Here is a 15648-nt window from a genome sequence, read left to right on the forward strand (position 1 = left end):
TCTGCTAACAAACGAAATTTCAAATTTACATACCAATCTGAAAACCTGGCATCTGTTGTTCTGACGCTCATTATTTCGCTATTTTGCGACGATTCCGTCGCATTCTGTGTCCAGCAGAAAACCACTATATATCTCGTTACTGTTATGTGATTAGTTTTGTGACTGGCTGATTTCAGTTATGTGTGTAAATGTGGCATATTGTCGTTACGCCCTTCAAGCATATCGACTGGCATCAGGTTTTGAAATAGATTTCGCTCGTTTTAAATGAACACATTGAGCACGAATACATTCGCAGTATTTCGTCAGTTGCAAAGCCCGCAAAAGTTGTGACCTCCTCCATCATTGTCGGATTGGGAAAACTCTTGCGTGCTGGTTGTGCTAGAAAACTAGTTTTCCTGTGAGTTTTATTTTTATTTATTGGAAGTTGGAGCTCTCTGATTGTCGTTTGTTTTCTCGTCAACCGTTTGTGTCAGTCAATTTGAAATTCGCCCTACACAACTAAGACTACCGAGTAAAGAAAAAGACGGACTGTTTTGTGTCGCGAGAAGATATAAAGAGTAAGAAGAACCATTGGTAGGAGTCGGTTGCTGGTATCCTTGGAATTTGTTGGTATCTATTGGAAGCAGTTTGGAATCCGGCCATTCATAATGAGCTCTATAAAACCAGATGATAAGTCGAGTGATATCCCGGAGAAATTGTACGATGCTACCACGAAACGAAACTACAAAAGATTGCGATTTTTCGGCAAGGTGAGTTTCAACAAACTAAATGTCGTTATCCTCGGTTGAGCTTGAAATGGCTGTATTTTCAACTCTTATAATTGTCGTGTGGTCACTGATTGTTTTATATTCATTATATTCATAGTTTGAAAATACTTTGATGTTTGAATTTTAGCACTGATCGAATCCTAACCTCAATTCAATTGTTAGATACTTATTTATTTTGTTAAACTTATCAAATATTTCCGATGCCGATGCGATTGTTGTTCGTTTAAACACTTTTTATTGCTAAGGTCGTGTATAAGAACTACATGAATTCCACCAGCTTGATAAAGGTTTTGGTTTGACAATAGAAATAGTTACAAACATGATTTCAAATTTTTTTAAATATGAAAGTTTGAGTATCTTTAATATCTTGTGTACTAGGTATTGTGGTTAAATTTTCTGTGGTGCCATGAGGTAATGTTTTTTTTCTCGAAATGTTAATGTTTTCATAAATCAAATATCGGTTTTAGCCGATAATATCTAAACATGTTTGGTTTTTTTTTACCCTGGCTTTAATCTCTGGTTAATCATTCTATAAAGTTATGTTCGTGGCAATGTTCTTAATCAGTTTTATACTTTCGTTTTATAGGGTGGTTTCGCAAAATGTTACGAGATTATGGATGTAGTTTCGGGCGAAGTGTACGCCGGGAAAATTGTATCCAAAAAGCTCATGATGAAACACAACCAGAAAGAGAAGATGACTCAAGAAATCACAATTCATCGTTCACTAAACCACAAAAATATTGTTGGTTTCCACAGTTTTTTCGATGATCCGTTGAATATTTATATTGTCTTGGAACTGTGCAAGAAACGAGTGAGTTTCAACATTTGATGGTAATAATTACTATATTGCTAAATTTGTTCATTTTTTCACAGTCCATGATGGAGCTGCATAAGCGTCGAAAAGTCATAACCGACTACGAGTGCCGCTACTATATCCATCAGGTGCTGACAGGAGTGAAATATTTGCACGAAAGGCATATCATCCATCGGGATCTCAAGTTAGGTAATCTGTTTCTGAACGACGATTTACACGTTAAGATAGGAGATTTCGGACTGGCTACTAAGATCGAATATGAAGGTGAACGCAAAAAGACGCTTTGCGGAACACCGAATTACATCGCTCCGGAAATCCTTAATAAAAAAGGTCATAGCTATGAGGTTGATATTTGGTCAATCGGTTGCGTTATGTATACGTTGCTTGTCGGTCAGCCACCATTCGAAACGAAAAGTCTGAAGGATACCTACACTAAGATCAGAAAATGTGACTACCGTATACCGGCGACATTGCGATCAAGTGCAGCCGAAATGATCTGCTCTATGTTACAATCAGATCCTATTAAGCGACCAAGCGTTGGACAACTCTTTGATTACGACTTTATCTCCAGTTGCCACATTCCAGCATCACTGCCAATCTCTTGTTTAACGATGGCTCCTCGAGCTGATCAACTGGAATCCACGGATCGCACGGGTAGGAAACCACTTTCTGAAGTGAATGGTATTAATTCTGCGCTACGTTTACCTATATATTTGTCTGAATTCGTCTATACTTCATCCACTTTTCAGATGACACTCGATTTGAATCATCATTTCTTAAGAACAATTTGCACGATGCAATCACGGCTTCTGGTACAATATCGCGGCACAACGAGGGTTACCGTACTGATATTGATAACCTTTACAAACAGTTGAGTTCACTGATTGCGTCGAAACCTCCTAAATTGATGGCCAATTTGGACGATGAAAATACCGATCCGGCCGTACAGCCACTGTTCTGGGTGTCGAAATGGGTCGACTACAGTGACAAATACGGCTTTGGTTATCAGCTGTGCGACGAAGGGATGGGAGTGATGTTTAATGACACCACTAAATTGATTATGCTTGCCAATGGACTGTGAGTTTTTAACCGACAAATATTAAATAGTTTAGTATACTGATAAAACCTAAATTCTAGCAACGTACATTTCATTGACAAGGAAGGAGTGGAAACGTACATGGATACACATAACTATCCTCCTCAAATGGAGAAGAAAATGAAACTTCTGTCCTATTTTAAACGCTACATGACAGAACACCTTGTCAAAGCCGGTGCCGGAGCTGTAAACATTGAAAGTGATCAAATCTCTCGTATTCCTCATCTGCATACTTGGTTCCGTACGATGTGTGCGGTGGTAATGCACTTGACCAATGGCACTGTTCAGGTAATTGGTTCAATCCAACGTTAACACATTTGTTATTTACTTTGAATTTAATTTTACGGCTTCTTTCTTCCTGTACCAGCTTAATTTCTCCGATCATCAAAAAATTATCCTGTGTCCACTGATGCGAGCTGTAACGTTGATGGATAATAACAAGAACTTCCGAACATACCGCTTTTCCACCATCCAAGAACAAGGATGCTCAAGCGATCTGTACCAGAAAATCAGATACGCCCACGAGAAACTAAAGAAACTGTTGGAAAAGCTGACGTAGATTACAACAGTTTTCCTGCGGTGACATGAAGTTTGATAGCTCAATTTAGCAGCAACGTTTTCTCAACACGACAATTAACCGGTGACGCAGTGCTTTGCGATCAGTTTCTCTTTGGAATTATTTTTACGTCCTGTTTAGTATGCTATAAAGATCTAGATTTATGTTATTTTCCGCGTAATAAACGAATAAATGTGTTGTAGGAACGCTGTTACCGGAATATCTGCCTTTCTTTGAATTTTGCAGAGGGATTCATATGACCGTAATATCGAAAAAGAAAAAAAGAAATATATTCAGTATTCCTAACAGTTGAAAACATAGATAGAACAAACTGTGCCTTCTTTCGTAACAGGGCTACGGCGTATGAAGTTATCCTTTAAGTCCGTTTTCCTTGTGGTGGAAAATGAAATCGGTCTATACAAGCCTAGCTATCTTATCGATCTGCTAAGCTCGTTTTAAATCATTACTCGTAACAGTACAAATTTGTGCAGAGAAGCGGATGAAACCAGTAATACCTTGAACTTTGTCGATTCCATTTGTGAGGAGTATGATAGCGTTAAGTTAAGCGTTGTAGATAAATAATCGATTTTAAAATAAATAAGCATTTTGTAAAAAAAAAAAATTGTGCAATTATTGTCATTTCGAAGCACATAACGCTCTTGAGAACGGCTAAGGGCTTGGGTTCATTTAGGGATTCGACGGGACTTTAATCCTCTACAATGTTCATATAATAGATTCATAGATTCTTTGGTTTAGAATTTTAGTATAAGCATAAGTAGCATATGAGAAAAAAACTGTTGTTTATCCACCTAATGAAGTGGTTATGCCTTTCTTTTTTTCATTAAGATAATTTCGGACTCAAATTTTGGTTGATTTTTTGTCTAAAATTCATTCCAATTAATTAGGTTAGTTCACAAATGCGTGTTTCAACGCTAACGTCGCATATTCGATGAAATTCCCGAAACCAAAAGTATCAGCAAGAACAAAAAATGTGTGGATAGAAAGATATGCGTTTTAACGGCTACTTCGCCTCTACGATTAACGCCCTGAAACTGGAAGCGTCAGTCATGTGGTCTTCAAACTTGATCCACAACCCATTATTAGTTTGAAACGAGCCTGAACTTGTTGAAATCGTTTTAACAATCTCTGAGAAAATTGAGTGCAGGGATAAAAGGCACTTTTTTATGTATGCCCTCTATGTAAGGGCCCTTATGCCATTATATCTCTGAAACTAAAAGTGACAGCCAATTGATCTTCGAATTTCATTTACTGCCTGACTGGCTCACGAATGAGCTTAAGCTTGTGAAAATCGATGTAGTCATTCCCAGGAAAACTTACTTTTGTCGTTTACGTCAGGATCCGGACATATAATGGGATCATAAACAGCCATTCCTCGATTAATATTAGAAAAGGAGCAGGATTAATAAACCTTGCGGACAGTTGAAGGCAGTTGACGACAGTAAGTACATTACATGAGTCATGCCTAGCGTGAAACTTCAATCCGATTGAAAGTCTCTAGAGCTGATCTACCATATATCTTAAAATCCGTTTTTGACCATAACATTACTAAAAAAGATTTAAATTGCGTATTTCTGTATCCATATTCAGGAAACCTTCAGATAAAAGAAACTTGCGACTAGTGTTAAGTTATGCATTTTTTATTCTAACAATAAATTATTAGTGTAGCTTCGATAAGAAATTGTTTGTGATTTTGTACATTTTACTCCACAGATTTTCTTACTGTTTCTCCTTTCTCAGCAAGTATTTCTTCAATGTTTCTTTTTCCGTTGAGGTCGGTGAACCAATTTAAATTGTCTGCAATAATATGATGATTTTGACAGCCCTCACAAGTGACAATAACCACTCCACTTTCATAGGCTTGTTTAGATATTAATTTTGTGCTTCTGCAGCCACAACTTTTGCAGGTAAATACCAATTGTTTCTGGCTTTGAATTTTTCCCACAGGTTGATTGTGAAAGTTTCTATTTAAATTTGCAGGTAATTTTATTGCTGGTAATGTTCTCGAAATTGCGTCATTCGATATATAATTGCATGCTACATTTGACTTTATGAATGTTTGCAAATGACCACGAAATCTCGTACCACTGCGCAACAGCTGGAATGAACTGTACATATTAGATGTATAACTGCAAAGAATGTAAAATTAAGTTTAGAAACTATAAAAAAATATTCAAATGTTTACCAGTTCTTTGGAGTTATCAAATCCGATAGATAACATGTAAGCAGCGTTGCCAGGTTGCCAGATTTTTCTTGCTTTGCCAGACTAACTAACAAAATCTTTTGCATATTTTACAAATTTCACCAGATTTTGTCAGATCTCAACAGATCTTTACGCTTTTGGCCTCTAGACGCTAGGTGGTGAGACCTTTTTTTGCTTACGAAAAATGAAGCCCGGTCAAAATTTCCAACAGACACAGATAAATCCGGATGTTTTTTTGAGTCAGAGACAAATTTCTGAAGAAATAACATGGCAACTTTGCATGTAAGACGAAAGCATGCGGTGTTTTTAGCCCGGTGGCAAGTACCCGCATATGCATGGCTGCCAGATGGCTGACTAAACGCTGCCAGCTGGAAAAATATGGCTGGCAGACATTCTGGTGACCGACTGCCTCACCGCTGCCAGGAATACAACACAAACGATACACCCGTATCCACCTAAGACAAGACCTGACAACTGAGGGGGCTGCTTTTGTTCCAAAATGGACCAATTTCTGATTGGCTGATTTTGATGTTGTTACCCGGACATTGTGGAAAGAAAAAACTTTTGCAGGGTACGCGAGCAATGATGCCAAGTGTAAAGAAAATCAGAAAACAAGTTTATTGAAATGTATAATTTTAGCTCACCAATGAAAATTAAAATTTTCAGAGAATTTTTCACTTTTTTTCAATCTCATTTGTAAGAAATGTTTATAGTGGCAGCACTGTGTAATTAAAATCAGCATCAAGCCGTTTTTCTTTTTAGTGAATTAAAGTTTAACCAAAAAAGATTTTTTTAATTAGTGTAAACTCGAAAGTGTGTTTAGTTTTACGAGGAGAATTAACTGTTGTGTTCCACACTGTGGTCGCACTAAGCATTTCTATCCAAACTTGACTTTTTCCGGTTTCCAAAAGATCCGGCAATACGTCAACAATGGATTCGATTTTGCGTTCAACATGAAATATTTCGTGTTTTGTCATCAAAGCTCAATTAATTGTTTTTAAGCATTAATGTTTAATAAAAAATGAATTCACCAAAACACGTTTTATATTTATTTCAAATAAAAAACCGAGTCTAAAAATTTTAATTTAATACTTATTGAAAAAATTATTTCTTTCAAGAAATAAAAAACTGCTGGACTATCCGTCCAATTTGGTGTCTAAAATACAACTGATTTATTTACAAATTTTTGATTAGTTTACATTTTTCTTATGTCTATGTTAGTTCTTTAATCTATACATTTTCCTCTCATTTGAGAGTTTTCCGAATAACAAAATAGATGTGTGCGTGAGATTTACTCAAAATTTACCAAAGCAAAAGGAGAATCCAAAATTAAGCGAAGAGTGGAAATAGAGAGCGATTCTCTTCTCACCACTCGATCAAGGATCTAAGTGGTGAATATAGCTTACGCATAGGCGAATAGAAACATAACAAATCTATGCCGTAAAGGAATAAACATTGAATTCTGTTTATCCTGCATTGAGGATAAGATTTGGTCCTTTTTTTATTGCCCCAATTTCAACATGAAGGCGGTCTAGTCGATAAATATACAACCGACGTCTCCGTCTAAGTCTAGACCGCATGTTCGTTTCCTTGGTTTACAAATCATTTTGAGATTAAAATTTATTGGTTTAGGTTATTGTAAACAAGCTCAAATTCATCCTCGTAATCTACACCGGACCCCGTAAATCAACTATGTAGATTTACAAACAAAATAGGACCTCCGGACCCCGTGAAAAAATTTCCTTGGAAATTAAGTCGGTTAATTTGATCTTTCATCCACAATAATTCTAGGGTAGTAATGAGCTGGTGGCTGTCTAAGCTCATTAGTTTCAATTTCAAGATTTTTTATCTCTCTGGCTGAATTTGAAAGATCATCGTTCACCTCTTTTCGTTGTTTTTTTATAGCATTTCTATGAGATAGAAATGTCGTCAATGAATCCCAAAACGACGCTAATAATTGCCATCCAAGACCGTAGATGTCATATAATATTTTTTAGTGCATAATAGTGTCGAAAACAAATTTTATTATTCGTCCAATCATATAAATTCCTATGAATGTTGATGTTACATTTCCTATCCAATTTGACCATGAAATGAACTTTTTCCAATATTTATTTAAAACATTTTCGATTATCTTTTCTGATACTAATGCATCAAAACTGAATCCCTGATAATTTGGGTGTTGTCCCGATAAGACTTTATGTAAAATGGTTGAGGCTATTCTCCTATCTCCTTGCTCATAAATCATATTTCGCATTTTATCAATGCTGTCTGAATCATAAACGCCACTCTCCATTAAACTCGGAAGTGGGGTGTATGACCACGTAGTTATTATGTCAGTGGTTAATTTGTTGGGTGATGTGGTCTCTCTAAGACGTCCGTCTGTAGTGTACCATCGATTTCCAAATCTGAATTTTGCTGGGAGTATAGGGGTGCAATCAATTTCAGTACCTCTTTTTTGCAATATACGAGTTACTGGAGTCAAAAACATCGTTGCATTATTATAATTGACTGGTATCTCTTGGTAGCATCTCTCAGATGTTCGATAGGTTACATAAACCGGTTTACATTCCAGTATGTGAAGCACTTCTCCAGCTACAACTGCTGTGTACCCAGGCTGCTTTACAATACTATTAACAAATTCTGTGGGATTCAATCTTGCTAGAGTTAGCTTTGTTTCCATCATGGCTTTATCAATTTTACACATTTCAGTCATAATGGTTCCATAAACATCGTCCAGTTTTTGACCAATATAATTTTCCACCAACGTGATTTTTGAATTAAAATATGTAAAAATATCATAATTCTTACTTGTCGGTTTACGCTTAAAAGGAGACCTGAATTCAGCTTCCTCTAATATCAGAATGCGAGGATGATCTGTTTTGTAACCAGTATATCCGCAAATTTTCGTCACATCTCTTGTTTTTATTGAAAATAAATGCGTATTTGAAATAGTTGTATATATAGCGTTAAATTTTCCTCCAACTTTATGTGTATTATTATCTAAAGTTTTATTAACTATACCTTCATATATTACCTCAAACTCTGTATCTTCGCACCTTTCCTTCAGATTTATATCCCAAGTTAAATACCCATCTTCAGAATCTAAACATTTTCCATGGGTATAAATACACACTAATCCATTTCGCAATTTTATTTCATTATTTTCAATATCAATTGTTGCCATATAGTCGCGCAATGTTATTTCGTATTCATAGTAAACTAATTCATTAGTCCACGTATAAAACGGTGTTCTATAAGTTCCTCCATCGCAAGTGCTACCTTTTACATTTCCTATAATTAGAGCTTCTCCCCGTGTAGTTCCATTTCGTTTTAATTCTCTCAAGTTATAATCATGTGCAAGATTTAAGGAATTCAATAAATGAGCTCTTCTGCACTCATCCGGAGTAAATTCCTTTACTATATAGGCATACCCATGTTCATAATCAGAGGTATGCGAGTGCATGCCACAATGTCGAATTGATCTTTTAATTATGACCTTACACTGAAATACTTGCGTTGTGCCTTTCGAATTTCTTTGAAGGACTTGAATTGGAACTTCCTGTGTTGATAAATTTTTGCTAGTTGGTAGACATGAGGCTACATCTAATAGCGAATAAGATGTTAAGTTTACTTCAGCGTTGGTGCAATCGTATGCAATGAACCCATTCGAAACTGCTCCAAATGCTTGGCAAATGAGCAGTAATAATAATAGTATATTCAAACATAAGTTATTCAATGAAGTAAACCCTGTACTGCTTTGTATTTCTAAAGTTGGTTTCTTTGAATTATTTTTTAATTTATTTTCATCGTATATAATACGTTTGGGTTTGACATCCTGATTAATGTAATTCACTGTTTTTGAGGACTCGCTAATTTGAGTTTTGGCGGATGACTCTTGTTCATCCGCACTACTGGTCCTTTTAACGTCTAAAACGGTTAATTTAATAACTGGTCTTATTAAATCACCTTTCTCTGTTTTAATCTTTACAGATCTTATAATTCCATCTTTGCCTGGCCTGACAGCGAGAACCAGGCCTTTGATCCATTTTCCTCTTTTTTCCTCATTCGGGAAAATAACTAAGTCGCCTACTTTAATCTGCGTCACGGAATTTAACCATTTTTGTCTCTTAGTCAAAGAGGGCACATATTCCTTCAACCAGCGATCCCAGTACAGTTTAGCTAATTGTTGCGACCTTTTCCAATGTTGTCGGAGACCTTCTGAATTTGAAATATCATTTATAGCAGGCTCCGCATCTCCAGCGCATCCTATTAAAAAGTGATGTGGAGTTAACACTTCGTCATCTTCCGTTTCTAACGGTATGTGAGTTAATGGACGACTGTTTATAATAAATTCAATTTCAGCAAATAACCCTCTGAGCACATTTTCAGGTAGAGTATGTTGAACAAATTTCAATATACTTTTCACCTCCTTTACCATCCTTTCCCATACTCCTCCGAAATGAGGTGCGGATGGAGGATTGAAGTGCCATTCAATTCCATCGCCTGCTAATCTTTGTTTTATTCTTTTAAGATCATTGTTCGCCCCAATAAAATTCGTTCCGTTATCACTAAACATATAGGTTATTTTGCCTCTTCTACATTGCATATTTTTGAGACATATCATAAATTCATCGGTACTAAGTGAGTTTGCCAAATCCAAATACACAGCACGTGTGTTCAGACAAGTAAACAACACTCCCCAGCGTTTTTCTTGTCTTCTACCAATGGATACATGAAGTGGACCAAAATAGTCCACACCAGTATAAGTAAATAGTTTCAAATTAGGTATCATTCTGTAGCTGGGTAAAGCAGCCATCATAGGAGGTTGGGGCTGAGCAGATAGATTCTTACATAGCTGACATGACTTTTTTATCCGCTTCATGGAGGCTCTAACGTCTATTACCCAAAATTTTTGTCGTACCGAAGCAATGGCGGCATCCATCTTTAGGTGAAAGAACTTTTCATGATAGAATTTAAGAATCAGATTCGTAACGTGATGTTTTTTCGGTAATATTGCGGGATGCTTTGCCGTATATGAACATGCTTCCGCATTTCCTATACGTCCTTTACATCGCATAATGCCATTATCATCCATAAATAGCGTTAGATTTTTAAGTGAGCTTTTTTCACTTATTTGAAGATTTAGATACAATTTAGACATTTCTGATGGAAACGACTCCCATTGTGCCTTTCTTATAAGAAGTATTTCTGCTTCATCAAATTCCTTCTTTGATAAACAATTTGTGTGTGGCTCAACCTTTATTTTTGAATAGAGCCGATCTAAATAATTCAATGCTAAACAAATTGACCTTTTCAATCTTTTCCAGTCTGAACACCAGTCGATGTTGATGTTCCTAAATTTAGGTATTTCAACCCTTTGTAATGTTTGTATAGGTTTCAGTTCTTCGGTGGTAGTTAATCTTATATTCGATTTAGGCCAAGATAATTCATCGCTTTTCAGAAATATCGGTCCATCCTTCCATTTAGAATTGAACCTCATGAATTTAGTTGCTTCATCAGCCGGGTTATTTATTGTATCAACCCATCGCCACTGGGACACGGTTGTACTGTCTAATATTTCGCTAATTCTTAGCCCTACAAACTGTTTGTATTTTCTGGCTTCTACTTCATCTTCCTTCCATAAAAGCCTGGTCTCATACTGGCCACTTTCATAACTAGTATTTTCCATAATACTTAGTGCTCTTTCTTCATGTTTCGATACAAGCGGTTTATTTGTAAATCTTACCCCCATATCTTCAATAGAAAAAGAATTATGCATCATTTTTCCTATAGAGGTTTCCTCTTTATTCAATTCTTGATGCATGGCTACGGTATGGGTATTACTTGGTTCGCCTGTTTTTCTTCCATACAATACCCACCCTAGTCTTGTTTTGTTGGCAATAGGTTCGTTAAATCTGCCAGATTTAGATTCAAAACTCTGAATCATGTATGCATGAGGTAAACCAATTAGTAATTTTGGTTTGCCATCTTTATATCCTTCCAACTCCAAGTCGGATAAATAAGGATACCGTTTCTTTAAGTCTGCAATATTAATCGATTGAGACGGTAAACACATCTTCTCTATTGTACGTACATTTCTTAACATGTAGGATCGATTGCTAGATCCGGTTATACGCACCGAGACCTCTTCACTTTCTTCATCCTCTTGTATTTCACCATTTGTCCAAGTAAGGGACAATGGCCTTTTTTTACCCGCCAAATTAATATCGTTTTTGACTTCATTCAATAGTAAACTTATAGATGATCCCAAATCAAAAAATGCAAGAATTTTAGTTCTTGATTTTCCGTTACTTAACGTAACTGGAATTATTTGATAATAAACTCCATTATCTATTTTATTATGATGATTAATCTGATTATTGATATCTGGAGCATTATTATCCCTGTTCGAAATTTGTTTAAAATTTTCATGCAATGCGGGGTGATGATTCTGTTTACAATTTCCGATATTGCATTGCCGAGTAAATTTACAATCTTTCTTAAAGTGATTGGAAAAATTGCAGCAACCGAAACAAATTTTATTTTTTGATAAAATTTCCCTTCGATCTTTAACGCTCATCTTCTTGAAGACCGAGCATTCCGTAGTTTTGTGATTTAGATCACAAGTAAAACATTTATATCTTTTTTGTTTGTTGTTAAATTTACCATCTAATTGAGCGAATACATGTTCTTTAGTTTTGGGGTTTATTGTTTTTTCTCTTTTTTCAGATTGCAACATCGTCGCAAGCCTTTTATGTGGAATCAGCCAATTACAGAATATTTCTAAGCTGGGTGGACTATAAACAGAATCATCTTCCTCCCTATCAATTTCATGCTTCAACCATTGTTGATGAAGATTGGTAGGAAGTTTGGCTGATAAATCTTTGATCAATCTTTGATCCTTAAGATAATCAATTTGATTTAAAGCTTTAATATTTATTACTAGGTTTTCGACTGCTGTAATAAATTCGATCATTGTTTTGGGGATGTCGAAAGTCGGACTTTTAATTGTAAGCACGTCTTTCAGTAACCCTTCATAAATTTGGCGAACACTACCAAATTGTTGTTTTAAAACTTCCATTATTTTTGGAACGTTTCGTTGATCTAACAACAAAGGATCAACTAATTTTAGGGCATCCCCTTTTAAATGTTTTTGGAGTCTAGAAAGATTTTCTAGATCCGAAAACTCACCTGCCTTTGTAGTTTCTTCAAAGGTGGTTTTAAATTTAGGCCATACTTTATATGACCCATCAAAGTATGGTAGTTCCATCATAGATTGTCTCGCTATGATTTTTATTAATTTTTCAGAGGAATCCACTCCTCTGTTTGAATCACTCACACCAGATGGACCTGGTAGAATGAATTCATTTTTAAATGAACTGAGCATTTCAGAAATTGCATTCTGTTGTGCTTTGAACATTTCATTCGTTGTAAATTTAATGACCTCTTTCTGGGCCGTTATCATTTCATTGGTAGAAGTGCAAATTGCTTCTCTTTGCGCTTCTACCATTCCCTTGGAGCCTTCCAACTCTAGGGCTTTCAATTTTTTATACAAATGAGAACATTTTGGACAACTCCAATAGTCTCGTTTTTTTGGTAAATTCTCGAGTTTTACGCATCGTTGGTGTAACCAACGATCGCACTCATCACAACACACCATTGCATCATCATTATCTGGTTTGTCGCAAAGTGGACAGTGACCATTTTCGTTTTTCTTATATAAAAAAGTATCCATTTACTTGCCTTAAAATTTCCGCTCCGCTGCCGGTTGGGTTTGCACCAGCCTTGTTGAGCCGGTAATTTTCCAACTGTCCGTTGGAGAGTTTAGGTTGCCGACAGTCCGTCGGATTCAATCACCAGCGTCTGTGCCGGTTGATCACCAGCCTTGTTGAGCCGGTAATTTTCCAACTGTCCGTTGGAGAGTTTAGGTTGCCGACAGTCCGTCGGATTCGATCACCAGCGTCTGTGCCGGTTGTTTACCAGCCGTGTTGAGCCGGTAATTTTCCAACTGTCCGTTGGATAGTTTAGGTTGCCGACAGTCCGTCGGATTCGATCACCAGCGTCTGTGCCGGTTGTTCACCAGCCTTGTTGAGCCGGTAATTTTCCAACTGTCCGTTGGAGAGTTTAGGTTGCCGACAGTCCGTCGGATTCGATCACCAGCGTCTGCGCCGGTTGTTCACCAGCCTCGTTGAGCCGGTAATTTTCCAACTGTCCGTTGGATAGTTTAGGTTGCCGACAGTCCGTCGGATTCGATCACCAGCGTCTGCGCCGGTTGTTCACCAGCCTTGTTGAGCCGGTAATTTTCCAACTGTCCGTTGGAGAGTTTAGGTTGCCGACAGTCCGTCGGATTCGATCACCAGCGTCTGCGCCGGTTGTTCACCAGCCTTGTTGAGCCGGTAATTTTCCAACTACCCGTTGGAGATTATAGATTGCCGACCGTCCGTCGGATTAAAAACTTCTGACAGTCCGTCGGTTCACCAGCTCCGTTGCCGGTTTGGTTTGCACCAGCCTTATTTAGCCGGTAATTTTCCAACTATCCGTTGGAAATTTTAGATTGCCGACCGTCCGTCGGATTAAAAACTTGATAGCTTGGATAGCTATTCTTTTAAGATTCTCATCAATTTTGTGAGAATCTATTACTGTTGAGTTGTTCCTCTCTGGAGCCACCATGAAAAAATTATTTCTTTCAAGAAATAAAAAACTGCTGGACTATCCGTCCAATTTGGTGTCTAAAATACAACTGATTTATTTACAAATTTTTGATTAGTTTACATTTTTCTTATGTCTATGTTAGTTCTTTAATCTATACATTTTCCTCTCATTTGAGAGTTTTCCGAATAACAAAATAGATGTGTGCGTGAGATTTACTCAAAATTTACCAAAGCAAAAGGAGAATCCAAAATTAAGCGAAGAGTGGAAATAGAGAGCGATTCTCTTCTCACCACTCGATCAAGGATCTAAGTGGTGAATATAGCTTACGCATAGGCGAATAGAAACATAACAAATCTATGCCGTAAAGGAATAAACATTGAATTCTGTTTATCCTGCATTGAGGATAAGATTTGGTCCTTTTTTTATTGCCCCAATTTCAACATGAAGGCGGTCTAGTCGATAAATATACAACCGACGTCTCCGTCTAAGTCTAGACCGCATGTTCGTTTCCTTGGTTTACAAATCATTTTGAGATTAAAATTTATTGGTTTAGGTTATTGTAAACAAGCTCAAATTCATCCTCGTAATCTACACTTATTTTTTTCTTAGCATAAAGCTATTAAAAATCTGTAAATATGGCTACACTGTAGCCGATATGTTGGTATTTATTCCACAGGGCGAAAACGACGAGAAGGATGATTCGGAAGGAAGAATAAGAAGCCAGTTGTCAGGTCTTGTCTTAGGTATCCACCAGGAATTTTCCACATTGAAATCTTTGACATTTCCAGCGAAGGTGAGAAGATGAAAACGCTCGGCTAACTTAGATACAGACGACTTTGTTTTGTCAAATAGGATTTGACAACCGTCACTGAATCAATTTTGGTAGCCGTGTGGTGGCCATGGCTGCCCAGGTAGCCAAAACGCTTTGCGGGTATAAGGCGCTCCGGCAAATGCTATCGTACACTGATCAAAATCGACACGTTGGACTGATGTGTTTTACACTCAAATTCGCCGTATTTGATTCGACACTCTAATTGTAAGTGTAAGTCTATTAAAATCTGATTCAAATAATACAATATTGATTTCTATTGATAACACAATTGATTTTCATCAAACAAATAGCAGATTTATTTTAATGTTACTTAGTATTCGATTCGTTCGACACTTACATTCGAATTGTCAGACAAATAAATATGAACTTATGAAAATCCTTAGATTTTAACAGATTTATACCTTTAATAAATAAATTTGATATAAATTTATAATTGAAATGTCAGCATTCAAATAATTTGTTTGATATAGTGATAGAAAATCTGATCCAATCAATTTCACGAAGATTCTTATCGCCATTTTGGTCTAAACCGTTTTATTATATGCTTGACACTTAGTATTTCGACATGTTGTTACATTGATCTCTGTCATAAAGTTACACGCTTTAATCTCATGTACAAAGCATTCTATATCAACAAGTCTGCACTTAATATTAATATGTTATGACATTTGATTGAGCCATATGACGACGTACTTGATATGTTAGTG

The 15648-nt window shown here is 36.6% G+C and overlaps 1 protein-coding gene across 2 annotated transcripts; it reads left to right on the forward strand.

Moving 5' to 3' along the window:
* The first annotated feature begins 273 nt into the window (after positions 1-273).
* On the forward strand, positions 274-3831 carry LOC131433061 (serine/threonine-protein kinase polo). 2 transcript variants are annotated; one of them, XM_058599814.1, is made up of 6 exons: positions 274-749; positions 1354-1578; positions 1641-2262; positions 2331-2658; positions 2719-2965; positions 3045-3831. In XM_058599814.1, the coding sequence occupies exons 1-6, from the start codon at positions 648-650 to the stop codon at positions 3234-3236; spliced, it is 1716 nt and encodes a 571-aa protein (XP_058455797.1). In that variant the 5' UTR covers positions 274-647; the 3' UTR covers positions 3237-3831. The 2 variants fall into 2 exon arrangements, with proteins under 2 accessions (XP_058455797.1, XP_058455798.1); XM_058599815.1 differs by having other exon boundaries at positions 1641-2235.
* Positions 3832-15648: the final 11817 nt, after the last annotated feature.

This window comes from Malaya genurostris, chromosome 2 (assembly GCF_030247185.1).
Source record: "Malaya genurostris strain Urasoe2022 chromosome 2, Malgen_1.1, whole genome shotgun sequence".
In the NCBI taxonomy this organism is placed as follows: Eukaryota; Metazoa; Arthropoda; class Insecta; order Diptera; family Culicidae; genus Malaya; species Malaya genurostris.

Coding starts and splice junctions, on each gene's coding strand:
- LOC131433061 (XM_058599814.1), top strand. CDS start 648: ATGAGCTCTATAAAACCAGATGATAAGTCGAGTGATATCCCGGAGAAA. Junction 750..1,353: donor GATTGCGATTTTTCGGCAAG/GTGAGTTTCAAC, acceptor TTCGTTTTATAG/GGTGGTTTCGCAAAATGTTA. Junction 2,263..2,330: donor ACCACTTTCTGAAGTGAATG/GTATTAATTCTG, acceptor TCCACTTTTCAG/ATGACACTCGATTTGAATCA.